This window comes from Onychomys torridus, chromosome 8 (genome assembly GCF_903995425.1).
Source record: "Onychomys torridus chromosome 8, mOncTor1.1, whole genome shotgun sequence".
NCBI classification, from domain to species: domain Eukaryota; kingdom Metazoa; phylum Chordata; class Mammalia; order Rodentia; family Cricetidae; genus Onychomys; species Onychomys torridus.
Window position 1 is genome coordinate 47045383 of NC_050450.1, and position 14208 is coordinate 47059590.

General features: G+C 48.0%; 1 protein-coding gene across 1 annotated transcript; it reads right to left on the reverse strand.

The window, feature by feature from the left end:
- Positions 1 to 1776: 1776 nt before the first annotated feature.
- Rnf187 (ring finger protein 187) lies at positions 1777 to 8452 on the reverse strand. The gene is made up of 4 exons (XM_036197964.1): positions 7829 to 8452; positions 6632 to 6724; positions 3547 to 3771; positions 1777 to 2888 (listed from the first exon to the last, which is right to left on the reverse strand). Exons 1-4 carry the CDS (start codon positions 8435 to 8437, stop codon positions 2886 to 2888), a joined length of 930 nt encoding a protein of 309 aa, XP_036053857.1. The 5' UTR covers positions 8438 to 8452; the 3' UTR covers positions 1777 to 2885.
- Positions 8453 to 14208: the final 5756 nt, after the last annotated feature.

Sequence of the window (14208 nt, forward strand, 5' to 3'; positions counted from 1 at the left end):
TCCCAGCATATCCAACCTGTAGCCTATGGATTAGGTGCAAAGGATATTTATCAAAACAATGCAGCACACCACCCAATTGTACTTCCCTTTGTAGACAAGTGTCAGAAGGATGGATACATCCATATAGACCATGTGTACAATTCAATCTGGCTGTTTTTTACTTACCATGGTACCTTGAAGCCCCTCTTCATGTGGCCATGTAAAACACATCCAGTTCATCACTTCTTTTCACTGGCTCCACCCTCCATGACCTTCCACTTCCCTAGCAAAGGAACCCTGGTGGCCTATCTTGTAACAGTGTGGTTACAAGTTAGAGTATACACTAACTTGAGGACCTGGGAAGAGATGTCCTTTGGGTCACTGTGCCCCTAAGTCTACCAAACTCCTGAGCTGACATTGAGTCAGCAGTAAAGGTGGGAGTGGAGTGTGGGGTCTTTGGGATTCTGACCTTAGGCTTTTGCTGTGTCACTGTGAAATCTCTCCTCCAATGGAAATATTAGAAGGTGAGACCTTGGGAGGTGATATGGTAAAAAGGGTGGAGCCTCAGAAATAGGATAAGTGTTCTATAAGGTCCTAGAGACCTTTTTGTTGTTTTTCAAGACAGGGTTTCTCTGTTTAGCCCTGCCTGTCCTAGAACATTCTCTGTAAACCAGGCTGGCCTCGAACTCAGAGATCCACCTCCTACAGACCTTTCCTTCTTTCTTCCCTGTGAAAACATCTATGGAACCAGGAAGTAGGCCTCACTAGATAGGGAATCTGCCACCAAACCTGACTGCTCAACTCCATCAATGGGGAAAGATGACAAAGTTGGCTAGTGCGGGAGGGACCCAGAGGATGGCAGATCCCTCTTCAGGGAGAAGAGACCAGTGAAGGATCTGGTGAGCCCTGGTGCCAAGGTGCTCAGAGGTTCAAATTCTGGAGTGGACCAGGGTTATGGTGGGCATGGGGAAGTGCCCTATGTGGCAGCCACTTAGGGTGCTGTTGATAGAATGTGTGGATTGCAGGCTAACTGGTAAGCAGAGCTATGATGCAAACCAGGCTTTCTCAACTTAAGACTGCACTTCACACGTCCAGTTTGTCTGCTGGGAGTCACAGGGACAGGAAAGAGTGAGTCTCTGGGACATGTCCTCTGGGGTTGTAGGTGTTTACTTAGACAAGATCATATGGTTTTCTGGACCAATGTTAAAATCTGAGGGATGAACCCCTCACTTGTTTCTGAATACAGGTGGCCAGTCCAATTGCCTGGCATTCTCTACACCCGCCATTCAACTAGTCTAGTTTCCATTTTTGTCCCCAACAGAGGTCAGTCTGTCAATCAATCAATCAATCAATCAATCAATCAATCAATAAGGCTCAAGGCTACTGCCCTCACTGCCACCTGCACCTGTCCCTGCCTTCCTGTTCTTCCCTGGCACTCAGTCGGAGGGAGCTCCTCTGCCTGCAGGGAAGGCCGATCCTGGGCATCCAGTCACCTGAATATGCATGTGACTAGTCCGTGATCTTCCAGCCCTGGGTGCATCTGCTCACCTGGCTGGCCCTCCGCAGGACCCTGTCAGGTGGGCTAAGCCAGGGTCCCCTCGGCATGTCTCCTCGTGGCCCTACTTCCTGGGTGTGATTCTCAGTCAACATGGGCTTCAGGATGACACCCGGCTCTCTCCCCAACTGTATCAGTGACAGTCTGCCTATCCTGCTTCCACAAACATCAAAGGCTCTGGACCCAGGTCAAGAGCAGGGGTAGCAGCTCCGTGGACAGATTAGGAGGCAGAGAAACAGAGGCTGGAGCAAACCACTTTATTCAGCACTGAGAACCCAGCCCACCTGGGAGTCAAGCTGGAGCCAGTCACTACACCCAAAGCCAGGGCCTTCTGAGGACAAACACTGCTACCCCAAACCTACATAGGTCTGAATCTTTGGCCCCTGACCTGTCTGTCCACTCTGCTGGGTTTTGTTTCTTGGACTAGTTATCTACATACACAATGCTGCAGGCAACCACGCTACCGCTACGCCACAAGTTTTGTAAAATTAACCTACTGGAGAAAATATGAGGTGAGAAAAAGCCAAAAATACAGCGAAGTGAAGCACCAGGTGGCCTGAAGATGCCACCCCTGCTGCTCTTCTGCAGGGAAGAGGGTCCTTCCATGAGAGGTGGGTAACAGTAGGGAGCACTTTGGGATGCCAGTGACACCCAAGGGGCACACGCTGGGAGGAAAGAGGCCGGGAAAACAGAGCAGAAGGCAGCTCCCAGGGTCCAGCACAGCAAGACCCAAAGGGGAACAGGCCTCTGGAGGGTGGAGAACGCTTCATCTTTTTTCCCCCAAGAGTTGGTTCTCAGCCACACCCCAGGGACTCCTGTATCTCTATTCCCTGGCACTAATACAGGCTGACCGTAACTGGTATGCTCGTGAGCCTTGCTGAGGGATGTCTGGTGAGCCAACCCTGTCATGGGCACCAATGGGGAAGGTGCAAGGTTTGGTTCCTGGATACTAGAGTGACATATCGCCACACTAGGCCCTGAGCCATGGCTAAACAAGAAGGGGCGTCAGAGCTGCCCAGTGGTCTCAGACAGGGTTGGGACACACTGGGAAGGGAATCCAGGACTGGTCTCTACTAGCAACAGGTACAAGCCTGAGCACATTCATACCCCAAAGAAAACTAAAAACACAGCTGAGAAATGGAGCTACGTGGATGACCAGAAGCGAGGCACTGCTGACGCTTCATCCCGGGCCAACGTGCTGTCAGAGTTGACGGAGATGGGAACCTGTCCAGGATGAAGGGTGGTGCCAGGCAGAGGTCTGAGAGATGTAGGTAGGGGTGCTACAGGCCAGCTGTGGAAGGTGGTTCCTTCTGCCTCATGCTCCAGGGGGCCAGCCTGCCGCTAAGCATCATCACTGCAGGGAAAGGGAGACAGAGACAAAAGGAAAAGACAGTGAAACAGAGAAAATGAAAGGAGATATGGAGACAAGGATGACAAGGAGACCGAGAAATACACAGAAAGAGACAGAACAGGCAGTGAGACAGACGGCTGCTCTCTTGAGCACAACACTCCCAGAACCAAGGTAACTTGACAACTCACTGGAATCCATCTTTGGACACAGGTCAAAGCCTGTGTCTCCAAGGCTGTACACATCCATCACCACCAGGACTGCATAGCCCCTAACAGCTAATAGGTATGTGGAAAGGTGGATACCTCCGCTACAGGTGGCTGGTGATGGCCACATTACAAGCCCAGGCTCAGACTGCCAAGTGGGCTGCATCAGGTGTTGGCCCAACTCCTGGGGCAGAGATGAGGATGGGAGAAGACAGAGGGGGTATCCTGGCTGCTTTGCCCGGGGGTCTGAGGAGTAAAAACATCCCTCCCATGTGAGACCCAGGGTCATCTCATCTCTTCCTCAGCTCGAAGTTCCTTCCGACCACTTCCCTGACATTCAGACCTAGGCCACAGCCGGGGCAGCCCCAACCTTGCTCTTGGGTGGTCTCCCTTCACTGGGGTTCCGAGCAGGCCAGAGGTTTGATGTGGAGAGGCACTCACTCCCCACGGGTTGGTACCTGCAGAAGCATGCTAAGGCCCAGGTTCCGGTGCTTCTTCTCCAGCTCCGACACAGCCTGCAGTAGGGACCGGAAGCGTTCTGCAGGATCGGCCTGCTCATCATCCTCAGAAGCACCCTCATCCTTCTCAGCCTCCTGCAGAAAGTGTTCCTCCTCTTCCACGAAGAAGGCCCGAAGCTTCTTGTAGTCAGTCAGGGCCTTCTTTCTTCGGTCCATGACATGCCCCTGCAGGGGGAGTGGAAGGACAACAGTCCACCTTGCCCCACACCCATTGCTACTGTGTCCAAAGAAAGAGGACCCCATCTACTCTGAAAGAAACTAAGAAATATGACACCTCAGAATATGCTGGCTGGCTCTTTTGAATTAAACCCACTTAAAAAAAAAATCAAAGGTGAGAGAAGATTCCTAAGCAAGAAGTGATATCTCCACATGAAAGATGCCCCTGTGGCCCCTCATGGTGGTGTTAGCTTGGTCCCAATGTGAGGTGGAGTTGACAGGACCTTTAAGAGGTGGGAATTGAAGGCCAGCAGTAGCATCACACACACGCCTTTAATCCCAATACTCAGGAGACAGAGGCAGGCGATCTCTGTGAGTTCGAGGCCAGCCTGGTCTACTGAGCGAGTTCCAGGACACTGATGGGTGTGCCCTCTGAAAAGACTGATGCTGGTCTCACAGGCTACCAGCTGGTTCCCAAGGCAGCTGTTACAGAGAGAGCAATCCTGGGTCCACACACTTCCACCATGAGACCCCACTAGAGACAGGCAGAAAGAGCCTTTTGATCTTTGATGTTCAGCCTCTAGAACCAATAACCTGCCTTCTTTACACCATACTCAAGTTTTAGATAATTCTGTTACAGCAACAGAAAAAGGCTAACGCAACTCCCTGTACAAAGCAAAAGGAATGGCATTCTTATCAAAAGGCTGGAAGATACCACATGGACTTTGTTTAAAAAAAAAAAAAAAAAAAAGGATTCTTTCATGTCTCCCAAATTCATCACTTATCCACATCCTGCCCCTCTCCGTCCAAGTCAGTGTATTTGTCAGATGGTGACTGCCTCTCTGGGCTGTTGCCTCATGAGGCCTCTCATACCACTTGCTCTTCTATTAAAGCAACGTTCTATCTCCCCTGCAGGAAATGCATCTCCAAGACACCGAAGTGTATGGATGCTCAAGTCCCTTCTACAAAATGGCCCAGCACTGCCACAACCTGTCTGCATCCTTCCACATGCTGCAGGTCATCTCCAGCTGACACAATCTACCTAATACAATGTAAATACTTCTTAAAAAGTGGAGTGGGGATTCATCCCACCAATTAGGTTTGAGGTATAAGCCTGTAAGATTCAGATGGCTGGATCCACTTGCTCCCAGGCAGAATGGGCAGTGGCTGTTCACCTGGTTCTGTATTTGTGAGTTTATCTTCCCCCTTATTACCTTAATGAATCCTTGTTACTCCCTTAAACAGAAGCTTGTGGATTTCGCTTAAGAAAAGAGTTCCTCTACTCTACTGTGACTAGAAGGAAGCCTATGTACTAAGTACACCCATACAACAACCACAGGCCTACGGTCTATTTGTGGTGCTTGCTTTGTGTGATTACATTCATTGCCTTTCACATGCAGAACAAGCATTCCACCAATCAGCCACATTCCCATTTCCCATCAGAAGTCTGTTAAGTCCTTGGACATAGAACCCACATATACATTGCTCAACTTATGTGAAGACCCCACTCACAGCTTCCCAAAGATGAACTCTGGGACCAAAGTCCTGTCAGAATGCTCAGCAACCTTCCACCAGTCACTTTTCCTACTAGCTTCTGGTGAATCCGAGAGCAAAAATCCATCCTGCCACCCTCAGCAACTCTTCAACCAGCCTAACATAGATAACAGAACTAAAAAAAGACACTTCTAACTTCAGATCTTCATCCTGGCCCTGGACTACACAACACAGGGGATAGCCATGACCTGAGGGAAGAATGCTGCAAGGCTGTAAATACCAGCCAGATAACTGCTGTCTGGACAAGCTCCTCCCTCTGACTACAGGATCCTCATCTTCGTATTAAAAGCCTCTATGTGCTAGAACTTGTCCTTGGAATGACTGTGGGCTCCTAGAAAGCTGGACATCCTCAAAGCCTTCTAGTTTTTGTGAGGAGTAGAGCAGGTGGCTTCAGCCTTCAGGCACAGGCCATCTGAGAGCATCAGGGCTTCTGTAGTCTACAAAAACATTTTGGTTTTATGTTCTTAAAAAAATAGGGGGAGGGTGGAAACTAATGAACTTTAATATATAGAAGGAAAAGTCACCAGAGTTTAAATCAATGTGCGGTTTTGTTGACAAGTAACCTTAAAAAACTGTAATATGATGTCACCTTGGTGAGATGAAGGCAAGCTGCTAAGTACCAACGTTTTGTGTTCCTCCAAATCCTTGTGTTGAAACCTCCAGGTACTGGTGTTAAAAGTAGTGGGCCTTGCCGGGCGGTGGTGGCGCACGCCTTTAATCTCAGCATTCGGGAGGCAGAGCCAGGCGGATCTCTGTGAGTTCGAGGCCAGCCTGGTCTACAGAGCAAGATCCAGGACAGGCACCAAAACTACACAGAGAAACCCTGTCTCAAAAAAACCAAAAGTAGTGGGCCTTTGGGAAGCAGTTAGTCCTACCAGAGTCGATGGTATTTGTCCTAGCCCCAGAGAGCCCTTGTCCCCTTCCATGTGATGATACACTGATAAAAGCTACCAGAAAGTAGCCCTGATCAGATATGAACTTGCCATGGCTTGCCTGTGGACTTCCAGCCTCCAGTGCAGTAATGTCTGTAGTTTTATATGGCAGCCAGAAAACAGCAAGTTCTACTGGGGTTGGTCAGAATCAAGAGTACTACAAAGTGTCCTGTGTAGAAAAGGGAGCTGAAGCTTACAGAACTTCATGTAAAGCATGAGAAGGAAAGAGGATCCCTATTGACTTCTGGCTAGACTGTGTCCCATGACAGTACCCTGGCATTCATTAAGTCCGCACAGAGGCCCCTCCTCCAGCCAGCCAGGCATACAGCAGCTCAGTTTGGTTGCCCTGCTGGTTCCCCATATCCAGGAGACCCCCCACTTGCCTTCCACACAGCAGCCGCTGATTCTGCCTGACCGTGCAGGTCCCGGGCATCATTTAAGTCCTTCCTCATGATTTCCACGGACCCCTTGTTCTCCTGGGAAATAAAAGCTGGTTATAGATTGGGAAGAAGGATTTGGACACCCAGATCAGCAGTCCAGCCTCTGGCTGCTGCAAATCGTTTGTCTTTTAAAAGGGGGGGGGGGGGCCTCTTGCGCTTCCCACTTTGACAGAACTAGGTACTCAGCAGACAGTTCCATGTGACTGCATGTTTTTAAAGACTGTGGAGATTGCTGTCTTAGGAAGGGTAAATAACTCTAGCAGCATGTTCTGGCAGAGCATCCGGGTTAGGACCCCGATGTAACCACTGGCCTCTACCCCAACAGTGTTCACTAATAGTGACTAAATCCTGTTCTGGAGCTCATGGTGTATCATTCCAGAAGATAAGGCTAACAGCACCCTCAAACACACTAAGCTGCGGGGCAGAGACCAGGCACCACTCACTATCATCTTACCTGGCCTCTCAGAAATAGACCACCCCTGCCCCTCTCTGGGCCTGGGATGATACTCCAGACCCCTGGGTCCCAGTTTTGCCCAGATTGTAATGGGTGGGCTCTACCCAATGGCAAATGTCACATGCAATGACCAAGAGGGTACAGCAGAGAAGATTCTAGAATGAGGTAGACAGGCAGTCCCTCAGAGGGCAGCAAGGGGTGGGTAACTGGCAGATAGAAGCCCACACTCAGGTCTCCACCAGCAAGTAGGTGGGCGGGGCTTGCCTCAATGAGGTCATACCCGGATAGGAGCAGGAAGAGGCCTTAGGGAATGGACTTGAAGGGAAATGGGGAGAAAACGACAGTCTAAGGGCGGTACAGTGATAAGGAACTGCTAGGCCAGAGAACTGGGATGAAAAGGGGACAAAAGAGCATGCTCTAGAGATGAGAGATCGAGGATCAGAGCAGGGTCCGGGAGATGGTTAACAGAGATCGGGGAGGACCGAACTCACGGACTCCACGATTTAAGAACACGGCAGGGATCCCCGGGGTAGGAAGGGTGCGGGGCTGTGGGGCACCGGGGTGGGGAGGATGCTGGGCACCCAGGGGATGCGGCAGAGGGAAGAGGAGGTCAGCGCCCCGATCGAGAGACTGATCCAGGTGAGTAAGGCACAAAGGTGAGTAGTGTGCGGGGCCGCCATGCGCACCTTGCCGCGTAGCGCCTTCCTCCAGCGCGGCTCCCATTCGGGCGGCTCCGGGCCCGCGGCCATGCGGCAGGCCGAGCATAGCGGATCTCCGTCGGCCCGGCACAGCAGCTGTAGCGCGGCCTCGCTGGCAGGGCCGTCGCGGGCCGGCGCCGCGGCCGCCTCCTCGAGTGCCAGAAGGCGGCGACTGAGTGGAGGGCGGCCGGGCTCTACGGCGCGCTGCCAGCAGTCGTCGGCACACTCGGGGCACGGGAAGGGCCCGTCCTCCTCGGCCCAGAAGCGCACCACGCACGCCCGGCAGAAACGGTGGCCGCAGTCGGCGCGCACCGGCTCGCGGGGCGCGCGCTGGCACAAGGCGCAGACGGCCTCAGCGGGGCCCGCGGGGAGCGCCAGGGCTGCGGGTGGCGGCGCCGGCGGAGAGGGCGCAGAAGAGCCGGGAATCGGCCGGAGAGCGAGGCCGAGAAGCCTCAGCCGACGACTCAGAACCGGACTGCGCCAACGCCGAGCACGCGCGCGCGCGGGGCGGGGTTCGGGCTGCCGTGCGCTCTGACGTCCAGGTCCTGGCAGCTGCGCGCTCCTCCATCCAGGTCCTGGCAGCTGTACTCTCTCCATTCAGGTCCTAGTAAGTCGCGCGTCGCCCCGCCCAGGTCAGAGCAGCTGCGCACTCTTACAGCCTGGTTCTGGTAGCTGCTCATCTCTTTGTCCTGTTGGTGTCAGTCGTGGACTCCGAACCCAGATCCTGACGGCGATGCTCTCTGTGTCCTGTAAGGTTACTCACACTCATACTCCAGGGTGCCGCCGCAATATCATAGATAATTGCTCATCTCCCATAGATAAGTCGGTCTATCAGGGGAGACTTTGCAGTTCCTGAAATCCAGGGCTGACTGACAGGGTGACTGAAGGTTTAGGGTGACTTATCTCTATACCTTCAACCCAGAAGCGAGATAAGACAGGTCAGGTAGACAGAAACTCCTAAAATGATTAGCATGCCAGTGTAGTCAAGCAGGAGTCCGACCAAACTACAGAAGATAGCGACGTAAAGTGAAGGTGGATATGCCAGGTGCTTTTACCTTGTGGGTCCAAGTGAGGAGTCGGTGCTTCTAAGTGCCTCATGTATATCCACTACCCAACCAATACCACCACCCCACCCCCCCCCCCCCCCGTCTCCAGAACTGTTTTCACCTGCCAAATCTGAAAACCCATCCCCACATTCTCCTTCTCATATTTGACTTTTCCTATCATCGATATGTCATAAACTGGGACCATTTAGAATTGTCCTTTTATTGTTTTACTTGCGAAGGAATTCTCTTTTTAATTCAAATGTTATTTAGCAATATATGATTTGGTCACCAAATTAGTAAATTTGCTGTGGAAAGTTGTAATCTTACTGGGGGGAGGGGGAGAGAGGACATTGTGGAGAATAGAATCTCAGTGGTATAATTGGAATTTGTGGGATTGGTTTCTTAAGTTCTTGGTGGCTACAGTTCTAAAAAGCTCAAGGCATTAAATGTGTTGCTCATCTTTTTACTATCTCCACTCCATTTAGAATCAATTTATCAGTGTCCTGTAGGGAATCTAGGTCCCTGTTGACTTGCCCATTGCCATGTGAATTTTGATTAGTCACGTGTGATAGATAGATAGATAGATAGATAGATAGATGCCAGTTTTATAAAATAAAACAAGTTGTGCCTCTTGGGGGACCTCAACTTGTTTCATTTGCAAGCTCAAGTGAAACTTAACTTGAGCTGTTTCTTGTAAATGTCTGAAAACAAAATTTAAGTTCCACAGAGTATGAGTGCAGAGTGGCAAGTTTTGAAATAGGGTTTTGAATCTCTTGCAAATGATTAGGAATTATTGAGATGCAAACTCAGGCATCAAATATTACTGTTACTTATTGTTAATGTCTTGTTAATACAGGATCAGCATCCAGAGAATCAAAGTCTGAAACTATTAAGACTGCTAACATGATGTCACAGATGGGACAAATTCCCCATCATGAGATCCATTCTGATCTGTGTACGCTGTACAAAAATGCTATCAAGGAGTAAATTAGTTCTTAAGAGCGTGAGTTATTTATTGGTGAGGCTGCCCCATTTACTTGCCCCTTTCACATGTGGACAGTTCCCTTTCCACTTTCCTATTATGTTGTAACACAGCTCAGAGGTCCTTGTCAGGACATGGACATCTTTCAGTCACCACATCATGAGCCAAAAAAAATTCTTTTATTATGTTACTCGGACTCAGATATTTTATTATAACAGCCCAGCATGATCTGAGAAATGAAGATATGGGAAGGTGCTCAAATCCAGTGTTCATCTGAAAAATAGGAAGTTAAGCAACAATGTCACCCACAAAGTGTCACATTATACCTAGCATTAGATGATGGAATGCCCACTCGGCGCCAGGGACCTGGGATGGCCATCTGGGGCCACTCCTGCAGTACAGGTCAAGCCAAGCAGAGACAACTTTAAGCCCATGATCCCCATGTCTAGGTATCCAAGAGAACTCTTCCTAATGATTGCATTCTTTCCAGCATCCAAGAGGGTATGTGGCAGCATGTTAGAAGGCAAGAATACTCCCCTAGGAAAGTGTAGAGGGGAAATACAAGGTCCCATACCACAAAAACAAGGCTTGGACAATGCCAAAATATGGACAGTGTATAGTGAAAAAGAAGTTGAATGGTATATGTACTGTTCAGGGTTCCCTAGAGAAACAGAACCGATAAAATAACTACACACACACACACACACACACACACACACACACACACACACACACGTGCACAGGATTTATTGGAGCAGCTCATAGGCTGTGGTCCAACTAGTCCAACACTGGCTGTCTCCTGATGGAAAGTCCAAGGATCCAGTAGTTGTTCAGTCCACCACCTGGATGTCTCGGCTGGTCTCCAGGATGTCCAGAACCCTGACCCAGCAGGTTCTAAAGCCACTGAAGAAATGAATTTAGCAGTAAGAGTAAGAGCGAGCAGGCAAAGAGTAATAAGCACTTCCTTCTCCTGTGGTCCTCATACAGGCCGCCAGCAGAAGGTGGGCCAGAGTTAAAGTGCATCTTCCCACCTCAAAAGATCTGGATTTAGGGTGGTTTTCCCAGCTCAAATGATTCAGTCAAGAAAAAATTCCTCATAGGTGTACCCAGCCCCCTTGGGTTTTAGTTAATTCCAGATGTAGTCAACAACCAAGAACAGCTATCACAGCATATACATGGTATTTATGTAATCCAACAATGCTCAATGCTCACACAGAACAGCAGTGAGTTTTGCAGGAATGCACTCCAAAGAATACTATAGAAGCAGGTGTAGTCAGTTATCCACAACTTAGGACTCTTCTTCAGATTGAGATAAAAAAGATATTGTAAATGTGATGTTGCCATTTATATGTACTAAACACAACTACCGCAGCCATATCTGTACTAAAGCTATACAGTCCTGTTGATTTCCTAAACAATAGAGCAAATATTCGCAATCTAATATCCTGTTAAGTATCATAAGTCATTTAGAAAAAAATTTAAATTAAATAGAAGTATCCATTTAAATATTATGATGTTTTAGCTGGGCATAGTGGTACATGCATTTAATCACAGCACTCAGGAGTCACAGCGGGCTGAGCACTGTGAGTTCCAGACCAGCTAGAGCTACATAATGAGGCCATATCACAAAAGTGTGTGTGTGTGTGTGTGTGTGTGTGTGTGTGTGTGTGTGTATGCATGCATACATGCATGTGTAACAGAGATTTTTGTCTGAGGGATTTGGGTGTCCTTAAATGTTGCTATCACTGTAGGTTTAAAGCCAACCTCTTCAACAGATATGACATGTATGCTTATATATAAATGATATTCAAATTTGAAATTTTTTTCTTCAGATTAAAAAAATCTAATTGGGGACCAGCAAGATGGCTCAGTGGGTGAAAGTTCATGCTGTGCAAGCCTGGGGACCTGAGCTTGATCTCTGGAAGCCAGGTAAAGGTGGAAAGAAAAAAATTAACTCCAAAGCTGTCTTCTGACCCTCACACAAGCACTATGGCATGGACGCCCACACACATCTCATACACACACAAACACACACACACACATCATACACACTAATTAATAATAATAAATTTTATAAGATTAATGTAAAAATTGGTTGTATTAGAGCACATCTATACTCATCTAACTGACCATGGACATATCCAACATGGTTCTCAAGTTGTTACTGAGGTCTGATGCTTAAACTCAGGGCCTTATGCATCCTAGACAATGGCTTTGCCTATCTATAATCCTGGCAGGGGGAGATGAAGGAAAGAAGATTGTGAGTTCAAGGCCAATTTGAGCTACATAGCAAACCCCTGGCTTAAAAAGAAAAACCAAACTAAGCAAAAATAACAACAGAAGCATAGGAGCCGTGGAAAGCCATGAAGAAGGAGATGTGGGAAGAAGTACACTGTGATCTGAAAGTTGGGACAGCACATAGGCGTCCTGGACACTGCCTACATGTGGCATCCTGGAAACCCAGGCTGGCACACAGTCATGGCCAAGGTGTGGCTAGAAGTGCACTCTTCCGATGCCATGCATGTTACCTGGGAAGAAATATACAGCAAAGCTGAGGGCTAAGCTTGAAGATGTGTTGTCCTTTCTGAATCTTCAGTTCTGGGGATCAAATGAGGACCTTGCATACACCAGGGCCAGCTGTCCATCATTGAAATACATCCTTAGCCTATGATTTGGATTTGATTCTAGGGATAAACATTAAAAAATATTTTATCCTTTTGACTTAAAAATTGCAGCAGCTCTCTTGAGAAGCCCACACTCACTCGAGGGTATGGGTCACTGTCCTTTACTTAAGCCTCTCTCCCTTTTTAAACTGTTTAAATTTTAAAATATTTACTTTTATTGTATGTAGTTTGAATGTTTTGCCTGCTGGATGCATGCACACCGTGTGAATACATAGTGCCCAAAAAGGCCAGAAGAGGACTTCAGAACTAGACTTACAGACAGATGTGAGCAGACATGTGAATACTGAGAACTGACCTCAACAAATTCAAGTGCTCTTAACCACTGAGCCATCTCTTCAGCATCCTCTCTCCTCCCTCAATGCCTGTGCTTAAGCCTATCCTAAAACCTTTTCTTTAAAAAAAAAAAGATTTTATTTATATTTATATGTATGTATGTGTGTATGTATGTATGTCTATACATGTCTGTGGGCACCTGTGGAAGTCAGGAAGGACACTGAAGACCTTGGAACCAGAGCTACAGGAGGTTGTGTGCCACTCAACATGGGCGCTGAAAAGCCAGCACCGGTCCTCTGAGAGAATGCTGTGCCATCTCTCCAGCCCCCAGTCTGTTCATAACATGTAACGCTGCTTCCAAGAAAATTGCTTCAAACCAGTTACCTAATAACTACTGCCTTTTAAATATTTTAGGTGTAAAATCAAATGCTTCAGATGTTTAAAATTCATCTGAATCCTAAATTCCAACTATACCTGTGGTGTTTACAAATATAAACCAACAACAACAATAACAAACGTAATAATAATGTGGCCAGTTTGAATAACTCTCTATCTTTCTGAAACACTTCCCTCAAACTGACTAAAGCAAACTGGGTTGTTTTTTGTTTGTTTTTATAGAGCTCTGAGTAGATGTATGATAGGAGACTGAAAATGAATGGATTATAGGGTTCTGAAGTAAGTGAGGGATTAACTGTTAAGGGGATAGATAAAGAGCCCTGGTGTTAATGATTAACAGGACACTGAAGTGGTGGGATAGAACCCAGCTGGGATGAGAGACAGGGGATTAAAGTGGGTTGGATGATGAGGAAGTGGATGGATGACAAGGACCTGTTCATTTACCTTACAATTAGAACAAAAGTAATTGTTTGATACAATATTCTGTAGTTGTAATGGCAAAAACCTAAATAATAACCAAAAAGGAGATTCTCTGAAGAGCAGTATTTGGAAAGAGCAGAGCATCATGAGGGAACACATGCCACTGTAACAAGGAGACTGGGGTAAGCAAGTTTTGAAAAGAGAGAGGAGGAAGATCATGTCAGATATTCCGAAACAAGATTCTTTGGCCACGAGGACAGTTGTGAGCAGTAACCCCTGTAGTATTCTCTGTGTATGGTGGCAGTACCCTCTGTACAGGGCTTTGTAGAGCCTTTGAGATGGTCCTCATCGGGCACACCTGCTTCACAATTATATACTTTTGGTTAGGGCCGGACAAAGGCATTGGCTGACTTCCCAGGAAGATGTGAAGAAATGTCTATTTGCCCCAGGTAAGACACTGTTATATAAAAGAAACAATTCCATCAAGTTCAAATTGGTGAGCCAAGTAAGTTTATTGGAATTACTGACAGGACTTGGGAAGGGGTTACTTATAGGATCATGGGTGAA

Bases quoted from the DNA above. Each gene is read 5' to 3' on its own strand.
- Rnf187 (XM_036197964.1), bottom strand. From the start codon at position 8,437: ATGGAGAGAGTACAGCTGCCAGGACCTGGATGGAGGAGCGCGCAGCTG. The intron at 6,725-7,828 runs GTGCGCATGGCG...TTTATTTCCCAG, and splicing joins GGAAGGCGCTACGCGGCAAG to GAGAACAAGGGGTCCGTGGA. The intron at 3,772-6,631 runs GCAAGTGGGGGG...CTCCCCCTGCAG, and splicing joins CAGCGGCTGCTGTGTGGAAG to GGGCATGTCATGGACCGAAG.